At 45.1% G+C, this 25,892-nt stretch overlaps 3 protein-coding genes across 3 annotated transcripts in view; 2 read left to right on the top strand and 1 right to left on the bottom strand.

The window, feature by feature from the left end:
• Positions 1-6,979, bottom strand: part of LOC142880063 (uncharacterized) — a 35,278-nt gene extending 28,299 nt beyond the window's left edge. The window contains exon 1 of the mRNA XM_076013701.1: positions 6,603-6,979. Within this exon, the coding sequence (XP_075869816.1) occupies positions 6,603-6,675 (73 nt within the window). The 5' untranslated portion in view covers positions 6,676-6,979. The remainder of the gene's footprint in view (positions 1-6,602) is intronic.
• A 1,348-nt stretch (positions 6,980-8,327) lies between these two features.
• LOC142878821 (retinol dehydrogenase 8-like) lies at positions 8,328-13,135 on the top strand. The gene is made up of 6 exons (XM_076012384.1): positions 8,328-8,667; positions 10,796-10,957; positions 11,050-11,229; positions 11,464-11,557; positions 12,122-12,305; positions 12,397-13,135. Exons 1-6 carry the CDS (start codon positions 8,562-8,564, stop codon positions 12,622-12,624), a joined length of 954 nt encoding a protein of 317 aa, XP_075868499.1. The 5' UTR covers positions 8,328-8,561; the 3' UTR covers positions 12,625-13,135.
• A 758-nt stretch (positions 13,136-13,893) lies between these two features.
• Positions 13,894-25,022, top strand: palb2 (partner and localizer of BRCA2). Its single transcript, XM_076013661.1, has 13 exons — positions 13,894-13,971; positions 14,248-14,339; positions 14,450-14,509; positions 14,599-14,770; positions 15,435-16,757; positions 18,055-19,220; positions 20,072-20,224; positions 20,670-20,752; positions 21,594-21,743; positions 21,830-21,946; positions 22,911-22,998; positions 23,107-23,342; positions 24,315-25,022. The coding sequence occupies exons 2-13, from the start codon at positions 14,259-14,261 to the stop codon at positions 24,580-24,582; spliced, it is 3,897 nt and encodes a 1,298-aa protein (XP_075869776.1). The 5' UTR covers positions 13,894-13,971; positions 14,248-14,258; the 3' UTR covers positions 24,583-25,022.
• The last annotated feature ends 870 nt before the right edge of the window (positions 25,023-25,892 follow it).

Here is a 25,892-nt window from a genome sequence, read left to right as displayed (position 1 = left end):
CAAGTGGCCACCGGAGGCAATAAACCCATCAGGAGAACATCACAAAACTCTTCAACCTTGGCAAATGAAGGCACCGTAAATAAATGTGGCAATTCCCATTAACCATCGCACAATAAGCATCAAACAAGACGCCCCTATAAAACTTTGATTTGATTACTTCATTTGGAAACCGCCGGGGTGAAATATGATGGCAATTAAAAAGAATTTCAGTTGCCAAACACTGAGAGAAGTCAGTCAAAGTCAGACGCACTTCAACGGCTCTGACCCATTGTCGTGTTTTGCTGTCCAAGCCTGAGTGTGTACAAGCACTCGACACCTGAGGTGTGCTTGTAACGCACTCGGGCTCTCGTCCTGCCGTCCTTCACCTCCTGCTGTCTGAGGGGTCCCACGAGCAGCAACATGTGCACACACGCACAGCATGTCAAGTGTAAGCCTCCAGAGAAAGGCGAGCGAGCGCGCTCTTTTCCGGAGAAACCCCCCAAGAATGAGCCATTTAAAGAGGACGCTACAGTGAACAGAGACAGTGAAGTAGCTCCAAAGAACTGCAGTTGAGTCGAGTTGTTTGTAGAAGAACAAAACATCAGTGGTTTTCTCCACTGGATCCTTTCTTTTCACCTCTTCATGCCGGTAGCAGCCACTTTGGTTGAGCTGTAAAACTGCAGGATTTCCACACAAATCCAGTTTAAAAGATTAAACAGCACTCAGCTGCAGGCTTTGACCTTCATCCATCTTCACCTTCAATATTTAAAAAAAAAACTGACCCCACGCTGCAGGCCTTCAGCTGACAGGACCACAAGGAATTCTCTCCACTTCTCTGGATGACCAGTCCAGGCCTGTTTACCAGTGTCGCTCTTTTCACACACACACACACACACAGCGGCGATAATTCAGTGGAGTTCCTGTGGGAAGAGAAGCCCCCAGCTTCTTCTGAAGACTCTACTGCTGCAGCTGCTCACCGTGCTGCGCCGAGGCAGAAGCGCACAACACAGAGGGGCAACAACAGGCAAATCACGGACAAACTCAGACTTTCTGGACACCAGATGTACGCCTGTGTGGGGTTTTTGTTGTTTTTTTTTCTTTTACAAACGTGTACACAAAGACAAAGTTGAACGCTTTTAGTGCACACGAGTGGTTGCGTGTGAATCAGCCTATCATTAACCCAGTAATGGTGCAGAATGCAACAACGTGCCTATCACTGAGCCTCCTGCACTGCACTGCACTGAACACAACGGACACCAACACACACACACACACACACACATACACACACACACACGGTCAGACAGACAACACGCCATGGCTCCAGTCCCCCACAGAGGATTTGCCCCAGGAGCCTTTTTTGCCATTGCAGTCTTATTACACAATTGTGTAGCAGATCTAACCTGGCTCTCCTCAGAAAGGGGAACATTAACAGAGGCAGATTAAAAGGCAAACAGAGCGCAGGAAGACTTGAAGAGGGGGGGGGGGAAGGGCTTGAGATGGGAGAAGAGAATGGAGGCACCACATGGTTTCTTCCCTCGCAGTTCAGCTGGCTATGATAAAAAAAAAAACACACACTCTCCCGCTGCTCGACACACATATACACACATTGGACTGTGTACATAGCGCGCGCACAAACACACACAAATGAGCGCGTGCGTGTGTGTGTGAATTATAAGTTGTGTGAGGAAACACCAACCAAATGAGAGGCTCTTCCTGGGTTTTTACAGGGATGTGGAAAACCACCTTGCCATTATAATCTTGCTTTCTCCCACTTGTACACCACCGCAAGAATTCAATGTACATTCCGTCAAAATGGCTGTTCCGCTCAAACGCACATCAAAGGCAGCGTCAATGTTTTGAAGCCACGAGCCTCCAAACTTCCTCAACACGACGACACATTGTTATTTGTGGCTCTGGCCGTCATCATCATCATCATCGTTTGGCATCACATCATACAGACGCCTGAGTTTTAGGGAAAGCTGTACATGAGGTACAGTAATGCAGTGTTTGCACAGACTGGACACATATGTGAGTGTGTGTGTGTGTGTGTGTGTGTGTGTGTGTGTGTGTGTGTGTGTGTGTGTGTGTGTGTGTGTGTGGTTCTTCGATGCATGTTGATGGTTGATACTGCGAGTGCAACACAAATATTATAATGTGTGTCTTGTCCCCATGGTTTGCATGAAGTTGTGTGTATAAATACAGTGTGTTGTGTTTTTTTTTAATACTTATTATTTGTTCAGGATACCTGTATTGTGAGTCAGTAAAAATAGATATAATATATAAATGAAATATGCAAAACCAAACATATAAGTGGCTTATTTCTAGTTCTTTCCACAACCCTAACCCTAACCCCACAAGGCTTGCGTACTGGACACCTGCTGCACCTACACAAATAAAAATAACTTAATACTAAAGCAGCAGCATTTGTCTCCTGTGTAGCGTAAAGGAAACAGACGAAGCCAAACAACTCTGAGGGCTCATGATCAGAGGGCAATGTTATTCCCCTGTTTGGAGAATTCAGTCAGAGAACAACCAACATTCAACTTCTCCCTGCTTTCATTCATTTTTGATACTTTCTGACTCTGTTTGGTCAACATTGCTAGCAATCTATTTCAGTGCTTGAGTAAATGCTTTCTTTTGAGGAGCACAGTCAACAAAGCAGCTTTGTTGAAAGAGTTCACCTGCATTATTAGTGCGCCTCCTGGAACTGCAGCTGTTTTGGTGGAAATTCAACATTTATGCATCTATCATTTAACCTGTTTCATGCTCTGTGATTTTACTGATCAGTATGATTTTGCCCTTAATGACATGTCTTTATATTTCCAAAAGGCATGAGACAAACCATTGAGACAGACAGATGATCACTTGTGTTTGATGTAAAAGAAAAGGTCTTGTTTCTTGTAAATAAAACTATGATTTTTTTAAAATAAATAAAAAATTAAACAGAAATTGTCACTAGAGGTGAAAAATATTCACACTTATCCAGTTTGTAAGATAATAAGAGAAGTATCCAACACCTGGATACTGTCAGAAAGGGCTTCACAGCTGTTTAGAGCTGAAACTGAAATTTGGTTCATGGAAAGAAAAAGCCATGTTTATGATTTAAACAAGGTGGGAGTTGATCCACCAAACAATTTTTAAAACAGAAAAGATTATTATGATCCTTTGGTGCAATCCAGAAAAATCCATTCCTCTTCTCGTGGCCAACTTGCTGTGAGACCCATGGCAGAATTTAGCAACACAAACACTGCTGTAATTTTGCAAATTTCCCCAAAGTGGGATAAATAAAGGTCTTCTTCTTCTTCTTCTTCTTCTTCTTCTTCTTCTTCTTCTTCTTCTTCTTCTTCAAAGACTGAATTTTACATGTAATTGCATTTTGGCTGTTCTTGCTCACTCTCTCTTTCAAAAATAAATAAATTTTGAGGCCAACATAGGTTATGTTGTGGGAGTTGAACAGAAAAATAGTTTCATTTTGTCAAGAAAAACAGTATTATATAGTAGTATTAATATAGTATAAAAATCTGATGAGTGGAGTTAGTCAACTGTGTTAAAGAATCTGGGATCACATTCTGGGTAGATGCACCGTTCGGACTTCGGAAGTGAGTTCTTCACCTACCTTTTATCAGCCATTGAAAAGGAGGCGGGACACTTTTTGTTTGCATTACCGGGTTTGCGGGTTGGAATCTGCTGAGGCATCATTAAACTAGAAGTAACCACGCCCAACGCCCGACCACTAAAGGTTTAATCGTTAAGCAAAGCCCGAATCAAATCAGGAAAAACCTTTAAAAAAAACTTGGACGTAAATCACGGAAGTCAGATGTCAGAAGTAAAATATGATTTCCGCACTGAAGCACATGTGGCAGAGAAGCACCGCTGCAGAGCTCTTAGTGTCCAGGTGGTTCCCATTTGTCAAATAAAAAACACTTGTTTAAAATTTCTATTTTAAGTGTGGCCATGACTTAGACTTTGCACCTGCAATTTAACAAAGTAAAAGACAAAAGTAGGATGCTCACTTCTTGTTGCTGAGAACAGACAACAAAGTCTAAGGCAAATATATGAAGACTCTATTGTGCAATGGCCAATTAATTTTGGCCATTGCACAACAGTATCCTATCTTTCTTGCAGCAACGATGTTTCCACTGTTTTTAGAGAGCGTTGAAACTGGTGGAATTATAATGAACTCTGCTCAAATACTCAAATGCTTTGTTAAAATCGGCTTGACGGTTACCTGAAACCACAAGCTCCATGCTGACAGTGACCCAGGTAGGACAGTACATAACCTGAGGCAAGACCGTGGCGTGTTTGACCGCAACCTGACCATGCAGCCCGGACAACTATCATCATAATTCATACGCAGATTGCCAGTAGCCAGGTATGTGACCTCATTTGACACCAGCCAAAACTCAAAAGTTTATCATTGCGTTGTTGTTTTTTTTAACCTAAGCAACTCATTTCAGAAGAATGCCTTCTACGCTCACCAGGTGTGAGATGCTACAGGGTTCACACACTCTGCCCTGACCTCATGTGATCCATGCTGACCCTGGAGGTCCACAGGCCACATTAGTCACATTGGTAATGACCTTCACAGAAAGAGGTGAAGGAATACCCAAAGTTCTGTCTTCCTTACAGCTCAATGCATAATTCAGGAATGATTTCTTCTTTTTTTTAAATAAAACATGTTGCAGACGAGCAAGTAGGGCCAATATGACTTCATCTTCACTGAGGTTTGGGTGGTTTATTGGAACAAAAAAATGTATACTTTAGGCCTTTTCAACATTTTCTCAGACTTCACATGGAGACAACATATGAGCACCTCAGCAAGTCACTTTCATTGATGCTGGGTAGCAGAGTCAGTTAAAAGTCAATCAAAAGCTGCATTAGAACAAGGAAGTTGCAGATCCATTGAATTAATAATGAAGGATATACAGAATGTTGGGTTCAGCGGTTGCTGCTTTTTTTTCACTTAGAGGTGATATTATTATACTACAAGCACAGTAGATTGCATAATACTGTGAAAAATTTCTAATTTGTAAAAAAAAAAAAAAAACTACTTTAAAATAACAAATTAATTTTGGAAAATGTTTAATGTAGTGCCAGTGAGTTTTATCCTTCAGTGGTTAGGAAACACTACTTGACAAAAGATACCAAACTTGCATCAACAGTAGGGGGTCCCGAGCTGAGTCGAACTGATACGACCCGACCAGAGCCAAGTAGGTGCTGGTGAAAACACGCTCTGCGTTTCAAAGGCAGCTTTGACTGCTGGGAAAATAGAACCGGGGGGCAGGTGAAGTAAAACACGAGGATGAGGCTGAGCAAGAATGAAGAGATGAAACGGACAGCAGGTGAAAACTTGTAGAGTACGAAAAGTCACACGCACACTTAACACAGCACATTCAAATCACATGAAGATTAGAGGAATGTCTGGCTGCAGCTTACCCACTAGATGTTGTCCTCTTATATAGAGGACATACAGGGGGCAAAACTTTCTTTGACCCCAATCTTGAGTGTCAAACTTGACTTGCTTACTTTACCTTCCATAAATGATCATTTGTCACTGTCGTATGGCTTCAGGCTACTTGCATTTACTGAGAAAGATGTTGGCCAATGACACAAATGCACATGTGTCACTCATCACTAGATTTGATTTTGCATACAGGTAAAAGTGCAAATCTGGATTTAGAATTTAAAATCCACGTTCTTGCCTCAGGCAATCCAAGCTACTGTTTGATTAGAATTACATTCATACGTCTCTCCACGAGCCAAAGGGTGACTCCTGCACCACCCAGATCAAACATGTTGGAGGCTCTGAATTAGGCAGGTGTCGTTTCGAGCATTTCAAGTCATGACTGGCAAAGGGCAGCCTGGTTGGCATGAAAATTAATCACCACCGTCAGACTGCACCTTCAATTTAATGATTACTCTCTCACAAATTGATGACCTGATGAACCGGGCCATCTCCTTTACAGTGCTTGCAGTGCAGGACTTTAACCAAGCATTCCCATCGCAGCCCAGGCACGGCTCCCCTTCGTTCGTCTCAATCTGTTCTATATTAACGCAGCTGCACCGGCTAAATCTCCCATATGTTGCTGTATGAGAGCACAAAGTAATGCAGCTGGTATGACAGAACAAGTCCAGGCATATAGGTCTATGCTCTTCCCAGTCTATGGCAAATGTGAGAGGAAAAAAAAAAAAAAGTGAGAGAAAAAAGTGGCGCTCACGGCGCCCCAGAACAAAGCAGATGGGATCAACAGGCTTTGGGGCTGCAGGACCTGCTGGAAGCAACATCCTGTTTACCTGGACGAAACAACAACAGTGGGTACATGGTTGTCAGAGGTATTTTTCTCAACAATTGACCCAATCCTGTTCACACACGTGGACGGAAAGTTTAATGCACAAGCCCGTAGTGTGTGGAAGAAAAGACTGAGTGGTATTGAATCCTTATGACTGGCATCAAGAGTTGGTGCCCCCAATGAGGATCTGGAGAAAACGAGTGATCGTGCCAGTTTTTGCAGGATCCACGATGAGTCCATGCAGCTCGAACATGAGAGATAAACTGAGTTGGGACGGTTTTTTTTTTTGTTTGTTTGTTTTTAAAACTTGCCCAAGTGTGATGAGCCTACCTGCCCTCGAGGTGTGACAGAGCGCGACGAGCAGCAGCCACGTCTGCACCGCGGAGGTCCATCCGTTCTTCATGGTGCGTTCAAGGTACGGCCAATTAAAATCCCCTGGTGGCGCCCGGGGAGCTCCGCGGGACACCTGCGCTCAGTTTAGACTGACTCTGCTGCGGCTGCCTCCGTCCGTCCGTCCGTCCGTCCCTTCCAGCGCGCACCCTCCACCAGCAGTGCAGGTCAGGCGCGCACATGCACGGACGCGGGCTCGATTGAGAGGCGCTTGAAAGCGATCTTCAGCACCACAGCGCGGTCTCCTGCGGCTCGGGCGGATGCAATCAGGAGAGCGAGGGGGGGTGAGGGAGAAGTCTTGGAAGGTGCTCTCTCTCTCTCTCTCTCTCTCTCTCTCTCTCTCTCTCTCTCTCTCTCTCTCTCCCACCACCACCCACCCAGCTCTCTCTCCTCCGGGGCCACCCCTCCCACCCGGGAGCCTCCAGGATGGGATCCCGTCATCAGCATCATCTCTCGCTGAGCGATTTAACTGGCAACGGCCGTGCGTGTTGCGTGTATACGGACGCGCACGGCCAGTACGCGCTTTCTGGAAACGTGTGCGGTGCAATTTTACAGCGAGGAGGGAAACTACTATCAGATTATGTTTATTGTTTTCTTTCTTTCTTTCTTTCTTTCTTTCTTTCTTTCTTTCTTTCAGTCCGTGTGGAACACATCAAAAAAAAAAAAAAAAAAAAAAGAGCTGACGGGGGAGCTCCCACTCTCTATTTCTTCTCCTTCTTCTCCACAGCGGCGTGCTAGGACAGGACACAGCTGCTGCCCAACTAATAAAAATATGCCGCTACAGATTCCAAATTCCACTACGTGTCTGTCTTCGCCCACTCCTCTCTTACGCACGCGTGCGCGCACACAGAAAAAGAAGAGAGGGAAAGAGAGAGAGAGAGAGAGAGAAAGAGAGAGAGAGAGAGAGAGAGAGAGAGAGAGAGAGAGAGAGAGAGAGAGATACAAATCTACAACCATGCTTCTCAGACAACAAGACAATTGCCTCCCAGACTCGAACAGATTGATTATGTCTTTGCCTAGTGTTGATGCGCAACAGCTGCTGTGGAAGAAGCGTCTGAAAGTCGGATGAAAGAGGACTCTAGTTGTTTTGTCTTCCCCTGAGAGGTTTATAGACTGACGGAGTCGCAGGGAGCCCAGCACGTATGCATGCACACACATGCATGCGTGCAACTTGAATACCTATAAGCTCACCTGCACTTCACCTTCATATTTGAGAGTTCTTTTTCTGCTGTGTATTGAGCGAGATCGCATCAGGAACAATTTAAAGTTATCATTGAAAATGTCTTCTTTTTTTTTTCCTCCTGTGGGGAAGATATGTGTGTGTTAAAAATGTTTACAAGGGCTTAGAAACAAATGTTTTTGATATAAATGCTTGTGTACATTAGTAGTTCATTACTGTTCTTTTACAAGCAACTACTCCTTGCGCTACATGTTTGTCTTTATTTCTAACAAAGTAAGCACTTCATGTTAATGTTTGGTTCTCGCTGTATGACGTTGACCTCTGTGAAAGCGCGACAGTCACAAATTCAGATGTATAATAAATACACACAAACAACATTGAATTATAATTTATCACCAAATCGACCACTAGCTGGTGCCATATCGTAGAGTTGCTGCTTGTCTCCTCCTCAAAACCACGCGCTCTCTCGTCTGCACCGAATCGCGCGCGCGAAAAGCGTGGAGCTCTATTCAAGTTTCATCACTGCCTTGCTTGCTGACATGCAGGCCGGACCGCGAGCCAGTGGACTTAATCTCCGTTGCGCTCTGTCCATGTGACCCCGTGTCTCTGCCTCTCTATGATCCTCTTAGACTGGCTCTCACTTTATCCTGCACAGTGCACACTGACGGCAGAGCGGACAGGAGAGGGAGAGGAGAGGAGAGGAGAGGAGGCGGTGAAACATGGCAGGTCCCGGGCAGAAAGTGGTGCTGATCACCGGCTGCTCCTCCGGAATCGGCCTGAGGATGGCCGTCATGCTGGCCCAGGATGAGCAGCAGCGCTACCACGGTGAGTACACCCGTGTGTGTGTGTGTGTGTGTGTGTGTGTGTGTGTGTGTGTGTGTGTGTGTGTGTGTGTGTGTGTGTACAGAAGATAATTATGACATAATTATGCCAAAACATGATTGATTGGAACTTTATTATATTGGCCACTGAAGTTTGTTCATAAACCATAAGCATCCCAGATGGTTTACTCCTCCTCCTCCTCCTCCTGCTCCTCCTCCTCCTCCTTCGCACCCAACATGATTACATCATGTGTTCCCATAAGAGCATTATGCCACTCTCTGTGTGAATTCATCACACAGCAGATGTAGCATCAGTGTCTTTTTTTTTATTTTTTTATGTCAGCTCCCATTTAAACAGAAAATTAAAATCATGATACTGTATATACTTCTTAGGTTTTTCATAGGATCGTATTTTGTAAATGCAATCCTATGTCATTGTTATTTGTGTTTTTCTTCTCTATTGCCTAACGGGAGCAAGAATCGTGAATAGATATAAAAACAAATGCATTCCCTCAGTAGCTGGAATTTAAAAAAAAAAAAAAACGAAAAATAAAAAACACCTACACATCTCTGATCCCCACATGAACTCCTCACATGTGAGCGGCCGCAGACAATAATTCAAGCCAAACTGCAGCTTGTCCAGATTACTGGCTGGCTGACTGAGCTCCATTGTGGATGATGGCAGGTGACGGCTATTTCTGGGGTGGGCAGGTGGTGCTTGCTGTAACTGCTCTATTCACAGCCAAAGACCTTCTATATTTGGACAACCTTAATACTTCTTTACTACAATTTGGCCGTCTTGTCTTCTGTTGTTTGGTTTTTAAATCGCCCCTTTTGCAACCTGCTGTATGTTATTCAACATCTTGGGGATGATCTTGTTACATCTTCTTTTTTTCATGATCTCTTGATACAGTTTGCGAGAGTAGCTTCATTAAAAAGTATCCATACGGCCACAAACATAAATACAATTCGTTGGAATTTTATATGAAGGACTAACACAAAGTGGCACACGGTTTAAGTAGAAATACAAGTACACATAATCTTAATTTCATTTTTTACAAATAAAAAACTGATGTGCCCTGCGATGAACTGGCGACTTGTCCAGGGTGTCACCCTGCCTTCGCCCTATGACAGCTGGGATAGGCTCCAGCAGACCCCCGTGACCCTGACCTCGGGACTAAGCGGGTATGGAAAATGAATGAATGAATGAAAAAACTGATGTGGTGAGCAAAACCATTCAGCCTCCTTTTCGCAGAGTGCAAACAATTTCCTCCAGAAGATTGCCTGATGATTGCTGATCAGGTGCTGACTTGATCACTAAACACAGACGGTTTTGCAAAATAATTGGATTTGACTCTCTAATGCAAATGTATTCATTTATTATTTATAACCTGGTTTGCCTTTTCAGGATGCCAAATTCCTCATGACTGCATAGAACAGCAGCCACAGGGCACACTTGAGAGGAAATGACAGGGGTTGTAATTACACACAGGCTGGTTAGCAAACAGCCTTGATGAAAAGCATAATGCCTGCAAAATGACGGGAAAACTACATTTGTGGTTGGTGGAAATTGCTGTGAAGTCTCTACTTGTTCCATCTAACGATAGCAGTGGAACAAAAACAGTGCAATAGAGTTAATATTTATGACAAAGAATATTGTTGTTGTTTTAGCTTGTTTTATTGTTTGGTCAAGGACCGAAGACGTACTTGCCTGCAATTTAGACAACAACAAAGTCGGTACTAGCAACCTCAGATGTGACAGATGTGTTTTTTATGTTTAAGTTTTATTTTTTTTTCGGTATCACAGCACACATCACCCCACTATTCACAAAACTATTCTACCTGAAGGCATAAATGGCATCTTATTGTGGCGGGAGGTGGATAAAAAGGGATGGGGAGAGAGAAAGAAGAAATAGGTCTTGATGTTAATATGTTAGGTGGGACAATAAAGTCTGATCATGTCTATACCTGTGATATCAAAAGCAAGATACAAAGAAAAAAACACTGACATACAAACATAAGAAAATTGGGTGATTTCTTTCTTGCAGTCTTTATCTTCATACACACAGTGTCATCTACATAATGAGGAGAGCTCACCAAATCCGTCTCTCTTCACCCGCATCTGTTTACAGTTATAGCAACAATGCGTGATCTGAAGCGTAAAGATAAGCTGGTGGAAGCTGCTGGTGATGCGTATGGGAAAACTCTCTCTCTGGCTGTCCTGGACGTCTGCAACGATGAATCGGTCAAACAGTGTATCAACGGAATCAAGGACCGACATGTGGATGTCCTCGGTGGGTAAAATGCATCCTCACAATGCCGCACTGAATTGCTAGTCTGTCTTTTTTTCTTATGTACAATCTTATTTTCTTCCTCCTGTGACCAGTCAACAATGCGGGTATCGGCCTGGTGGGTCCACTGGAGAGCATCCCCATTGAAGAGATGAAGAACGTGTTTGAGACCAACTTCTTTGGGGTGATCCGCATGATCAAGGAGGTCATGCCCGACATGAAGAAACGGAAGGGAGGACACATCATTGTGGTCAGCAGTGTGATGGGACTGCAAGGTGAGCAGGAACTGGTGTGCTCAGGGCGAGTGAGAGGAGGCGAGTTTGGCACGTGGTCAAACTACAGGCCTGTCACACTGTGCTTGACGAATGACTGAGGTAATGACTGTGCAGGGGAGGAGTGGGTGGACAAGGGAATGAAGAGTTAAAGTGGTAATTGAGGTCATTGGGTGCGTGTGCAGAAAGCAGCGCGGGTAAACAGGCACTCTGCTGAACTCTGTCTTCACCTGATAGGTGTGGTGTTTAACGACGTCTACGCGGCTTCCAAGTTTGCCATGGAGGGCTTCTGTGAGAGTTTGGCTGTGCAGCTCCTCAAGTTCAACGTCACGTAAGTGCCAATTGAGAAACTTTGCTCGTTTGTTTTCGCATTGACATTTACATAGATCTGTGGTGCTAAACTGAAATACTGCACTATATTATATGCTTTGCATTTCAATCTAGTAAGTGATTCGAAGACATTAGATTAGATTATCTTCGGCATATCTTCACTTGGCTCCATTGCTGGAAGTAACTGTGCTTTTGTTGTAAAATGTTAGATGGTAAAGCTACTGTAAAGCAATCCTAGGCAGTACAGGGCTCAACGGTAATGGCAGGCTGTCCACCTGATTCGAGTTAGTTCCACCAAGTGCCACAGTAAACTGGAGAAAGTCATTTATTTGCATGATGTGGCAAAAGGTCCATAGCAGTTATACCTGGTCCTGAAATATATAGCATATATTAACATTTTTGGTTTTACTCTATAATAAGCACGTATGATGTCCTTTTTCCAAATAATTACCATTATATTGTGTATGTCAAATTTATATTTAAAAAAATGGTGAGGTGGTTGTTAAATTTGGTTGATTTTCACAAAATTCATATTCCCTCTTTATTCCACACACATTGCACACAGGCTGTCGCTGATTGAGCCGGGCCCTGTGCACACAGAATTTGAAGCCAAGATGATTGAGGATGTGAAAAAGAAGGAGTATCCTGGAACTGATCCCGACACACTGCATTACTTCAAAAATGTGTACCTTCCGTCCTCTGTTGATATCTTTGAGACACTGGGACAGAGGCCCGACGACGTTGCCAGAGTAAGTCGACGCTTTTGACACTTTGATGCTTTGATTCTAGTCTGTTGATATCCGTGTCCTTACTCTTTTTTTTTTCTTTTTTTTTTTACAGTGTACCAAGAAGGTGATTGAAGCGAGCAGGCCACGCTTCCGAAATCTGACCAACCCAATGTACACGCCCATCGTAGCGCTGAAGTATGCTGATGAGACCGGAGGCCTGTCTGTCCATGCCTTCTACCACATGCTCTTCAACCTGGGCCCTCTCATGCATGTCAGCATGACTGCCATGAAATATCTCACCTGTGGATGTCTGAGGAGCAGGACTGTTTCACCAAACTAGAGCCCCAATGGAATTTGTCCCGTACACACACACACACACACACACACACACACACACACACACACACACACACACACACAAGAACAGTGCAAGTAATTTGAGTGTACAGACTCACTACCAGGGCTCGAGCTGTCAGAGTAACACATTATTATGAAAACAACTTTAAACAGCGGGTATTTTTTGTAACCTGTCATCATTTCTTGCTTTATGGAGCCAGTATCTTTGTAATTAAATAAAATTTTATCGCCGCCTCTGTGCAGAAGTATGTAGTGTACAAATGTATATTGTGAGTGTGAGGTTCTACAGATTTAGATATTCCAGTGCCAAATGAGCAGATTTATTATTTTATGTGAAGCAGACAAATTTCAGTTTTCAGAAATTCTACGTGAACTAACACAGTCCTAACAGGGTCCTCTGGATGGACTACTGGTAGCCTCGGTATGGTCATATTTGTTGTGTATTGAAGCAACACTTTTGCATGGAAAATATTACATAAAGCTGGTCATGTTTGTGCTTTGAGTATTATGTGTATAATTTCCCACATATAGTCATTGTAGAATTAAGTGTTTCTTTCGCACTTTAGTGTTTGCAGTTTATTTTGACCAATTGATGTATTTGCAACTTTAATTATCAAATAAAATGCACTTAAAGGATCTACTTCCAAGGTTCAATGAAGTTAAAAATCAATTTAATTTGCAGTTGGTTGCATCATTTTTCTCCCCAACAACAACGATTTCACTTTTGTCCCAGTGTATCTTGGGGGAGGCCACAGCAAAAGACCTTTCAGGTACATTAGCTGATGTTTTGACATCTTCTTGGGCCTTCAGCAAAACAACACCATCATCAGCGTAGGCAGATAAAAACATACTGTAATTATTAAAGCTTGGTAAATAGGCAGAACTTTTCATCACCTCCACTATGCCCAAGGTGTTTTACAAAGGCTCATCCACTCACACATCCGTCCAAACTTGCCACTGCTCTACTCCACAAGTCACAAAGCTTTGTGAGGACATTAACTGACTAATTAGGCAGGAATTCAGCACCAATCTATTTCAGTGTGGCTGTTTTGTATACAATTGTTGTTTTTGTTGCCCTTCTGGTGCTGATTAAGTTTAAAGACTCAATTTTAAATTATTCATGTCAGGTCAGACGTTAAAACCTACACTAAAACTTCGCAGTGTGCAGACACGCCGCACACACTCCCTACGGACACCGTCCATCGATGTGATCGAGTTATCGCTGTTCCACTGCTTACGCCTGTTTGGGGGGACTCGCGGGAAATTGAAAGTAAATCAAATCCCGCTGCATCGAACTTCAAAACAAACTCACAGCCATGCAACTTTACGCGTACGGGTAACTTTTTACGTTTCTGGCAAGATGTCGTTTGAAGTAGTTAGGCTTGTGTTTCGTCTGACATTAAAACGCGTTCGGTGTTTAACGCTTAGACGTTGAAGTTGGTTTGAAATCCGCCGCAGTTTGTTTCAAGCTAAGGCTAACGACCCTAGATACATAATGCTACACCCCAAAGGAAATAACACGCAACGTAATGCGCTGTACTATGTATCGTATCACTCGATTTAGTATTTGATTTTGTGGTGTGTGTTTTTCCATCAAAATTCTTAGGTCGAGGCAGCATGATGGATAACACTGTGGGCGATACCTTGCATTGTGAGGAGCAACTCAAGACGACGTTACAGTATGATGACAAGGAGAAGGTACTGAACGTTTGGAACGTGTTGTTTTTATTTTTATGTTATTTTTTATTTTTAATAACAAACTGCTACAACCAACCGTAATCTGTCTAACGGTTTGACATTCTACTCAGCTTCGTCAAAAGTTGTTACTATTACAACGAGAGTACGTCAGGACAGCGCAGAGGTTGCAGGTAAGCAGATAGTCTGCAGTTGTACTTGTTGTTGTTGTTCCCAGTTGGATGAGGTTCACAATTACTCACACATCTGATGACTCTTGTAGCGGGCTGAGCGGTCAGACGGTGTCCGGAAACCTGTGACCAGCAATGCAAAAGCACCTCTTCCTGCTCCACAACGAGAAAAAGGGGAACGAGAGGTCACCAAACCTTCGCTAATACTGCCCATCACCAATGGCAAAGCCACAGGCGGGTATCAGGACAGAGGACAAAGTGAAGGTGAGTCAATCAATGGAGTTGAGGAAGTTGAATTGATGACAAATGGTGGTTACAAAGAGTCCATTTCCGTGTTGTTACGCTCTTAATGCACAATGCTGAAGTTGTAAATGACCTGTGTATAGTTTTTCTATCTCACATGATTAATAATCTAATTTGTTATTAAACATATCAGTCACATATGTAAGAGTAGTTCTGTCTGTAAGGTAAGCACCTCAAAGAAATTTTATTATTTAATTAATAGTAGTAGTATTGGTATTGGCAAACAAAAACAAAACACAACCCTTTAAAATCATCGTTGCACTGCACTTACTGTATAAAGCGCTTCCCAACACCTTCATGGTACAAAGCCTCTCATTGACCCACTTGCACATCAATATACAATGCTGATTGGTATTCTATAAATGGAATAAGATATTTTTTATTCAAAATTTACCGCACTTCTACTTTTATAGTTTATGGTTTTGATGTCCTCACGAAAGACACAAATATTGTGTCTGACTTGCAGGCACTCTTTCTGTCACCCATATGAGAGCACGCATGCAGATTATCTCAGGATGCCCAGACAGTGACACGACTGATCTGCTGTCGTCGTATTTTTTTCTATTTTAAAACAATGTAATTCAAATGTATTTGACGGTGATCTCGTTCTTGCCACGTTGTTCAGATATTGTCAAGTCTGGCAACAGCCACTCCATCAGACCCCTGCTGCCCTCGGATGCTGCACACACTACTGACCCCATCCATGACCCAGCGGGAAGGAACAGACCCAGCCCCGCCTCGCAGTTCCGGTCCAGACTCAGCCGCCAGCGCTCGGGGACGAGGAGGGTCGATTCTGTCGAGAGCAACGACAGCAGTACACTGAAGCAAACAACAGCCGCTGCTCTGACTGAAGCCCCCGAAAGACCACCTGCGACAGACGCCAGTCAAAGTCAAGAGCTGTATTCTGGTACCGATGGTGACTCTCCCTCGCTGCTGCTTCCACACTGGAACACTGTACAAAATAAGAAGGGATGCGTAGAAAACAAGAAGATAGATGGCGAATCAGAGCAAAGAGAAAAGGGAACCGGATTAGAGAAAAAAAAAGAACCAGAATATTTGCTGCTAACGCCTCAGAACGCTGAGATACACAACGCAGGAAGACACACAAGTAAGGATAACGCACAGGTGGCAGATGGACGTCCGTGTGAAGTCGGCATTAATACTGAACCAACTGCGGAAGAGCGGGGGAAATGTGAAGACAGTCAAGAGAGCGCCGTTGGAAACAAAGGAGATGGAAGTGAAATGGTTGCGAAGGGTGAGGAGGTGAAAGGCTCGGGCCTCTGGGACTCCTGCACCCTGGTGGAGGGGCTGCTCTTCCCCGCAGAGTACTACGTTCGCACCACCCGACGCATGACGTCGTCGCAGAGTCAGCCTGACATGCAGGCCGTCATCCTGAGCCAGCTCAACATCGGCAGACACCAGAGGAGCCGAGGCCGCGCTCGAAGACCAGGCGGCCGCAAAGACGTGAGCAAGACACAGAGCGGCTCCTCGCCCGCCGCTACCGCTCAGTCCGCATCCGTGAGCCCCCGCGTGGAGTCCCAGGACTCCAGCGCTGCAGCCGGGCTCCGCAGCCTGACCTCCAGCGACGGTTCAGATCACCTGCACTCCAGGACGGGTGCTGGTTCCTCTCCACCAGCCCCGGCTGCTCGTCCAGCGCGGGGCAGGCGGCGCAGGAGAGGGCGGCCCAGAGGCAGGAGAGCCGCTCAGGGTGACGGCGCTGCAGAAACCCGTCAGCAGGGCGGTGAACCCAGCAGCGGCTGCTCGCTCCCAGTCTCTCCATCCAGCCAGGGAGCTGGTGAGTCAAAGCCGCCTCCTGCTGTGGACTCACAGCCTGCGGTGACTGGCACCGACCACTCAGTGCTGTCTAGCGCCACCTCTGGACACAGACTCTATCCCATCTTTCTGACGGGCAGCGCCAAGACGGGTGGATCTCCACACATCAAACCATGTAAGAATTTTCATTTAAGAGACTGATCAGCTTGAAATGACGCTATGAGTTTATGTAGATACAGCAGCTGTATTTGTGCTTATACATTCAAATGCCCTCACTGACTAAATAGTTTTTAGATAGTTTTTAAATAGAATTTATTATGGGATAGCCCCTTGAGATGCGCCGTCTCATTTTCAAGGGGGTCCCAGGACATCAGAAAACATACACAACATTACAATATACACAGGTATTAGCCGAAAAATGAGAATATCCAGTAAAAGTTGTTTTATTTTGGTAATTTAACGTCAAAGATGAAAGCAACACATTTTATTGAGCCATTCCACGCAAATTGACGTCTCAAGCAGTTCCTTGTTGTAACTTTGCTGATTAAGATTTTCAGCTTATTAAAACCACAAACACACAAACTGAGAAAATTAGAATACTGTGAAAAGCTTCAGTTTTGTAGCTTCAAAGAGTCCAAAGAATCCAAAACACCTGCAAAAGGGTGCTGAGTCTTTTAAAAAGTCTGTCTTGGGTTGTTGGCTCAGAAGAGTTCACACATGGGCAAACACAACATGAGATTCTCATTTGCTGGGTAGTACTGTGTATACATAACATAATAAATACACACATCTTGCTCCATCCTCACACACACAACCCCTCCCCTCATAAATCTAGCATACAGAATATACGCATTGAATGATAGGAACAATGAGGTTAACAGAAAAATAAGGTTAAAAAACAAAACAAAAAACAAAATTAATTTAGAAACATAAGCAGTTGGTTTTAAGATGAGAGTAAAGTGAGCTTTTCAAACAATGAAAAGATGTAAAAATAGAGGGAGGTCATTCAAATCTGATGGAGCCTTATAATGCTGGATTGGATTAAAATAATGATCATTACAGACAGAATCTGTCTGTCTGTCTGTCTGTCTGTCGAGTCAACCAAAATAATGTGAAGTCATATCAGGAAAAGGAAAAACTTGCGTAAATATTTTAAGACTACATTTATTCAGACATCAGGAGAGTTGCATTTGGCCTCGACAATCACAAGAGGTGCTCACAGTGGGAGCCCGAGTTCGTACAGCAGCACAATTTCTTGTTCAAACACATGACAAAACTACACTCTGGGGCTTTCTTTCGTGCAGACAGACAATAGCTTCAACTGATGTTGCCTGCTTGACACAAAAGAAAACCAAGAGTGCACCTGGCAACCAAGACAGAATGAACATTGACGAAACTCTCTTGCAAGGTGCTGCTACCTACTGGAGAGAAATCATTGTGATTGAAATGGTCTTTTGCTTTTGGTCCCGCAGTCCAAAGCGACTCGCGGTCGCTCCTCCTGCCGTCCTCGCCGCCTTCCCAGACTCCCCTGCTTCCTCGGCCCTCCCTGCCCTGGAGCTCCACGCTCAACTGGGATGTCCCGCAGGATTTCCACCTCCCCGACGAGCAGTTTGCCTCCCTCAAGTTGCACAAGCTGCGGCAGGTGGCTGTGGACAGAGGACCGGAGCGCTTCTCCTCGCCGTCCTACAACACGCGCAGGAGCCTCCGGCAGTACGAGTCCTGCTGCAGCGAGCCGCCGTCTCCGCTCTCCCTGCCGTTCAGCCTCACGCCCACCGTCTCGCACTCAGCCGGTCCCGCCGGAGCAACACGGACCCCCGCGCGCCGCCCAGGCCCTCCGACCTCAGCGGTTTCGGGCCCGGTGGGCAGCCAGACGGCAAGCAGGAAGTCCTCGGGTCCAGGAGAGCCGCCCGCTTCTACCAGATTCGGGGCTGAAGATCTTCTTCCAGATTGTCCTCTCGTCCCTGAGGATCAGTGTGAGGGCCGAGACACTGGGAGAACCTCTGAGTTTACCACACACGCAGCCGCTGAGCAGCAGAGAGGGTTTGTCACGGGCCACTCGAGTGAAGTGGAAATAAAAGCAGGTTTCTCAGGAGACGAGACGGACGCTGCTGCCGGGGAGAATCACGCCCACGGAGCAGAAGATCCGAGAGAGGAACCTTCTGCCTCCAGCGCTGCTCAGCATCACTGCACTCGTGCTACTGTTGACCCCGAGACCACCCCGACCGGACAGGTCCCAGCTGAGGAGCAGCATCTGCAGCCCCTGGCCGTGCACACGCAGCTCCTGCTGAGCCCCCCCCCGGCCTCGGCACCTCCTCCGCCCTCCTCCGCCCTGCACGGCAGCCTCCCGCTGCCGTCTCTGGGCCTCACCCCACAGGTTGACCCTCTGACCTGCTCCCCCTCTGCTCCAGCTCTGACCCTTCCTCCTCCTCCTCACCCGGGCATGCTGCCCCTCTCCCCTCCGCCTCTGTCGCCCTGTCCGTCCCCTCCGCCCAGCCGGGCCGCGGCCCCTCAAAGTGTGGAGCTGGGTGTCTGCGCAGCAGCAAGCCAGAACCAGTCAGAGTTCTTAGATGGGCAGTTTGTCCAGCGGATGGAGGAGGCGGAGCCCAGACTGCTCATGAGCTGCACCCACACTTTGAAGGTAAGAAAGGAAAGGAAACGTTAGGTGTGTGTGTGTGTGTGTGTGTGTGTGTGTGTGTGTGTGTGTGTGTGTGTGTGTGTGTGTGTGTGTGTGTGAAAGAGAGAGAGCGAGAGAGAGAGAGAGAGAGAGAGAGAGAGAGAGAAATACACTGCAGTTCAACAGCTTTGGGCTCGCTCACTCATTTCTGCATTCAGCTCCATTCTAACCAGCTTCATGAAATACTATCGATACTAACGATTTACTGCAGTGCTCCGAGAACAGCACCACAAGTGCAGGAAAATTGTTGCCTTGAACATCTAACTGAATGTGATTTTAGAGAATTAATATCAAGCGTGGAATATGCAGCCATCATTACACAAGGGAATGCTTTAAAAATGCTAAAAATAAATAAATAAATAAATAAAATAAAATAAAATTTAAAAAGTCAGTATTTCTAAAACAAAGATTTGTAGTATGATCACACTCAGTTGTGTGTTAAACCATGACAGAGTGAACACAGCGTCATGGTTTATATTTCAGGCTCTTTAAAACAGCTTTTATTGTGTCAAACACCTGGAATTCTCTCAATTATTATTATTATTATTATTATTATTATTATTATAGACATTAATTAGCTATCAGAAATGGTTTTCATTCAACACTCAGATGTTCCCATACATCCTGGCTGATTTCCCTGCACTCATGATGATGGCAGAGCAGTCCAGGCCATTATTTCATCAAAACTGGTCAGAATGGAAGTTCAATGCAGAAGTGAGTCAGCGAGCCCAAACCTTTGAACGGATGTGTCTATTATTCAAGTCAGTGGTGTGTTGAGGCGAACTCCCCGTGAAGATATATTCGTGTGCGCTCAGTCCCCAGCAGGGGGCAGTCTGGTTGACGCCTGCTGTCTCCCCGGAGCCTCGGGCGGTTTGTGCGTCGCCGCTGCGGGGAAGTGGGCGGTGTGTCTCTGGAGTCAGACGTCACCTTCTGATTGGACTTTGAAGCACACGTGGTCCTTCAGCGAGGTGAGTGTTTGCACCGTTGAAGCATCGCTGCCTGTTTCTCCACTGACAGGTCTGCTGTTTTTTTTTTTTATCGAGGACATTTTGACTACCTTGTGGTAAATTGTAGCTGTCAAAATAAGAGCACTCTAATTATTTGAACAAATGCAACAGAGTTCAGAGTGCCGATGCAGGTTTAAACAGCAGCTTATCTCATTTATAAGAAAGGAAATGTTTTACTCTTTAGGGAATAAAGAGGACAGGCAACTTTGTGTAGTTATTTTAGAATGACAGAAATTACAGAATATAACCTTTATTTTTGAGAAACGGATGGTTATTTTCTTCTCTGTATTCCCTCTGCTTATGAGGAGAGCGCTTGTCATCAATTCTACAAGTCTCTCTCTGTGATGTACAAAATTGTAAAATGACTCTGTGGGTTTGAACAAATTCTCTGTGTGTTTGCTCGCAGCCGGTCATCAGTGTGCTGGCCGTCCCAGACGCGGCAGGGCTCATCTGTGTGACTCTGGGTCGGTTGGAGATCAGAGAAGTGAGGTAATTGCAAGACAAAGATCAGACCTCTCAAAAAGATAGATGGATAGATAGATAGATAGATAGGTAGGTAGGTAGGTGGGTGGGTGGGTGGGTGGATGGATGGATGGATGGATGGATGGATGGATAGGTAGGTAGGTAGGTAGGTAGGTCGGTAGGTGGATGGATGGATCGATAGATAGATAGATAGAGAGATAGATAAACAGATAGGTAGATAGATAGATAATAGGCAATACTTTTTTCGCACGTTGGAAAATCAGCTAGCTAAGCTAACAAATAGTTTGCTAATAGTGAATAGTTCATTTAGGTCCATGCTACTTTACAGCAGTAAATAGTGAATCACAGCCCCTGTCAGTACTAGCGTCTGTACTTAATTGTAACACTCTTTCACTTCTCACTTATCTGCTGTGTTATTTAGGGAATATTCAATATATTATTTGTAAGAAATCTGTTCAATGTATTTAACTGTGATAAACATTGCATATAACCTTTAAATCATGACTCAATATACCTTTGATATTTTTCAGTGAAAAATATAACCGCTATGTCACAGATAAATTCATTGTGTGTCATTATTTCAACGTGTTTGTTTCAAAACGGATGCTGTGAGAGTGCAACAGTAGAACACAGGTGTGAGGATTCCAGCAGGTGAGGTTAAACTGAAGCCCAAAGCAGGTGGTGAAAACATAGAAGATAATCGTGACTAATTGAAAAAAAGAATCAATAGATTAGTCGACGACAAAAGGAGAATCGTCGGGTTGCGGCCAGCTGCTGGGAAACGTCGGTGAGGTTTGGAACAGCCAGTGAACGGTGCTGACTGACTGTGTGATGTTCTGGTCAACAGGATGCTGTCCAGCTGCAGTCTCTCCCAGACGCTGCTCTGCCAGGGCCTGGTCCAGGCCGTGGTGGCCCTGTCTGCTTGCAGGGTGGCCTGCTCGCTGCACTCGGCCGCTGGTTCCACGCTGCAGCTCTTCACGCTCTCAGACAGCTGCCGGTAGCACGAGACAACCTGCCGTTCTGTCCCCGCTCTCTCTCTGCTACTGCCTGATTGGCCAGTGTTGACTCTCCTCTCTCCACCAGTCCGATGCAGCCTCAGCACCTGGTGGCTCCCGACGTCTGCGTGAGGGCCCTTGCTCCGGTCGAAGGCCTTCCAGACGCTCTGATCGGCACGGATGAGGGCGGCCTCCTCTTTATCTGGTAGGAGGAAGCCCGACGGAGGTTTTAGCCTATCAATTTCTATCAACAAAAAGAGTCCTTTGTGGGATGCAGCTGTGCTGATTAGAATTGTTGTTGTCCCCCAAAAAGTGAAATTTACTGATGGAAAAAAGATTCATTTTGTTTAAGGAAAAAGGCTTTTAAAGGTCATTTTAACACCGTCTCGTAGTCTCAGGGAGTCGCCTCAAATTCAATTATCCAACATTTGAATTGACTGGAGGACTGTGAAACTGTTCCGCTGAAGATTGTTTTACTCTTTCAAATAAAACGATCGACGCCAGGAGGAGAGTTTATTCCCTGCGTGACATCACTGCGTGGCTGCGTGTCGCCTCACGCTGATGCGTCCTCGTGTACCGCATGTGACACAGAGGCAAGACAGCAACGCACAATCCAAGGAACTTTTTTGGCCATGAGAAACTCCATTGAAACGAATGGGTTGCACACACAGACTTACCAAAGAGGAACATTGTGGAAGTTCTAAATTAATTTGTAATGTAAAGTTTGTGTGGCACAGCACAGAAACTTTAAGTCAAGTCCAAATACAGGTACTGCCCAGACAATTAGAATCTCCTGAAAAGGTTGCAGTGTTTCTGCAATTCAACTTAAAAGGTGAATGTGACATATTATATAAAGGAATAATATGCAAATCAATATATTTCAAGTTTTTGTTTCTTTGGATTTTGCTGATCAGGTCTTGCAGCTTAAAAAAAAACAACCTCAAATTTTATAATAATTTTCTGAGTTTGTGGCTCTGTGGTTTTAATAAGCTGAAAATCTTAATCAGCAAAGTTACAACAAGGAACTGCTTGAGACGTCAATTTGCGTGGAATGTGTTCATCTTTGATGTTAAATTGCCAAAATAAAACAACTTTTACTGGATGTTCTAATGTTTCAGGTACTTCCTGTATGTTACATTTATTATATGATTTTGTTCTCCGTGCAACAGGAATTTAAAAAGTGGGCGGATGCTGCAGAGGATCCTCCTCCCTGATGGTTCCTCCAACTCAGCATGTCTCAGGGCTTATTCCTCCTGCGTGAGTCTCTGACTGCACACCTGTAGGCTCCCTCACAGTTGTGTGACATTGATCAACTCACCAGTCTCTCTCTCCCTCCCCCCTCTCTCTCTCTCTCTCTGTATTCAGGGAGTGCTGTTGGTCCTGCTGCAGCACCAGCTGCTCAGCTCGTTGGAGGAAGTGGGCCGGCAGCGAACGGAGAAAGACCAGGAGTTCTCGGAGGAGGTGCAGCAGGAGGAGGAGGAGAAGAGGGAGGGGGGCGCAGTGAGACGGACCGCCTGGCTCTCCCTGGTCGCTGTGAACCCCCTGAATGGAAGATCAGCCTGGGCCAGCCGGCTGTACCCCCCCGAGGCCTGGTCAGGCAGGTGAGACCAGGAGCTTCACCCAGAGTCAGAGTCAGAATCTGAAGCCTTTATCAGCTGCGTTTCCATGACAGCTTTTCCGCAAGATAAAAGCGAGATTTCTAAAAATTTCCACAAAGTCCAGTTGTGACTTGCAGGTGTTTCCACTGAATGGTGCGAAGCGCAGAAGCCAAGAATTCTGGTGAAGTCTCGCCCGGCGAGACCCCCACTGTGAGGAGGCCGGAGGTGCAAAACATTTTATGTTTTGGAGTGGCGATTTGAAGTGAACTAGTCACGTGACCCCCGTACGTCACATCCGCTGACGTATAAATATGAAAAACGTGTTTCCATGACACTTTTGCAATATACCTCCAAATGGACACGTGTGAAAAACCACCTCATGAGAGCGTCAGAACCTTTCAGCCATGGTCGAGAGGTTTTTTTTCCATCACCAGTTTTTTATTGCCATATTTAGATTTTGTGCAATTATAAAATTGTAAAAAAAAAATAAAAATAAAAACAAAGCATACAACAAAATTTGAATGTTTAAATACAAACAATATGGAAATGCAAGGAATTTTGTACCTCCATCCTCCTGAAAGTGGGCTCTCAAGAATTACGGCTTCACACCATTCAATGGAAACAAACACCTGCAAATTGCAATTTTACTCCATCGATATTTTATAAATATTGCTTTTATTTTGCAAAGAAAAACTGTCATGGAAACGCAGCTAAATGAAATAGTACAAATTAGAATAAATTAAGAAAAGTAAAATAAGAAAATTCAACTAAGAACAGTGCGATACACACACTAGTGCATGCAGTGTACATAATAAATAACAGGAGAGTTGATACAATTGCACAGAAAGTCGGCTCACTTCACGTGTTTGGCTGGTACCGCGTGTCGAGAAGGTCCTACAAACTCCTCCTGGTTCGACTGTGTTTCTGAGAGACGTGCGTGACCGTGCACCCTGAACCTCCTCCTGTCCTCCACAGGCTGTGCGAAGCCGACGCCGACGGCGGCAGCGTGGTGGGCCTCAGCCAGAGCGGCAGCGTGTGCGTGTGGGAGCTGGGTGGCGGCGGCGGCGGCGGCAGAGGGGGGTCCTCCAGGATGGTGGGAGCCCCCCAGGGTGAGGGCTGGCAGCTGGCACGCTGGGGGAGGGGCGGCGTGCTGGTGACCGGGCATCACAACGGGGACGTGACTTTGCACAAATGCTCTTCATCGCCTCGTAAACACCGTGAGATTTTAAAATTAAGGTTTTAAAGTTCAGGTTCAGTCCGATCATTCCGTCTTTTAAAGCGCTTTGTTGGTTCGACCGCCCCGTCCCGATGCTTCCCCTCTTTAAACCACTGCAGATGAACTACTGACACTCACTTGTACTGTAACGTTCATTAGCGGCTCTTGCACTCTGGAAAATGAAGCTTCATTGAGGAGGGTGACTGCATCCAGCAAGGTGCTTCAGTTTCCCTCCGTCCACTGAAAGGTGTTTGGAGCGCAGATCTTCTCGTTTTTAGACCTTCACTGCAAAAACTGTTTGTTTTATTGCTGCTGCTGCTGCTGCTGCTGCTGCTGCTGCTTTGTGTGTTTGTTCTGTGTTGCATTGTTCAAATATTTAAAACAAGTGTTTCCAAAGTTTGTATTTTACTGTTAGCAATTAAACATGTTTGAATTCTGGTTTATATCTGTATCATTTGTTTTAATATGACCTTCACCAAAATCCATTTCCTGACTCATTCACATTTCCTGCACTTTGAGTATGACGGGAAGGATGGGCGCACACACAGGTTTGCATTTGAAAGATCATTATCATACAAAAGTTTAATGTGAAGTGAGCCTACATGAGCAAAATATTGCTTCTCATAGTCTCAAGTCCTCTGAAGCTACAGGTTCATCAAAAATGTCTCTTTTTTTTGGTATGCAATTGGATGTAAAGAACGGTCTTTTCTAGATTTGTTACAAATAAAATGAAATGTATGTGAAGGTTCTCAGTCATCCAGGTCATCTTAAGGTAGGAGGGTTGAGTCAGGGCAATTGGACTTGTTCTTGCGATCTTGAAGACCTTCTGTCTCTCATCCAAAAAGCTTCTTCAGTTCTCAAAAGCCTTAACCTCACCCACGCCACCTGGTGGTGAAATACCTGGAACTCTCCACCCTCCTGTTGCGCTGCAGAAGCTGCTTGTTAGGAGGACACAGTACTACCACTGCGGCATCACGTCAGCCAGCGCAAGATCTAGAAAAACTTTAATCATCCCACAGTGGAGCTGTTCAGTTCACAACCGGTGGTCAAACTGACAACACGGTTGCATTTTGTAATACAGCTTCCTGCAGAAAAACTGCCAGGCGACGCTCAAGAGCTCAAGCTGCTGCGTTCGGGTCCTTCGACCAGGGGTGGAGCCACAGTGGGTTCTACCGCGTGCCAGAGGTGGGTAGCGGAGCAGCAGCAGATGGATGGAGTGTCAGATCGAGTCAATCAAAACGCAATGTACAGGTAGTACCCGAAAAATGAGAATATCAAGAAGAAGTTTTATTTTGGCAATTTAACATCAAAGATGAAAGCAACACATTTTTATTCAG

The sequence above is a fragment of the Nelusetta ayraudi genome, unplaced genomic scaffold, assembly GCF_046127955.1.
Source record: "Nelusetta ayraudi isolate G7.1 ecotype Tasmania unplaced genomic scaffold, CSIRO-AGI_Nayr_v1 ptg000006l, whole genome shotgun sequence".
In the NCBI taxonomy this organism is placed as follows: Eukaryota; Metazoa; Chordata; class Actinopteri; order Tetraodontiformes; family Monacanthidae; genus Nelusetta; species Nelusetta ayraudi.
Note: the sequence above shows the minus strand (reverse complement) of the source record. Positions and strands in the feature narration are given on the sequence as shown.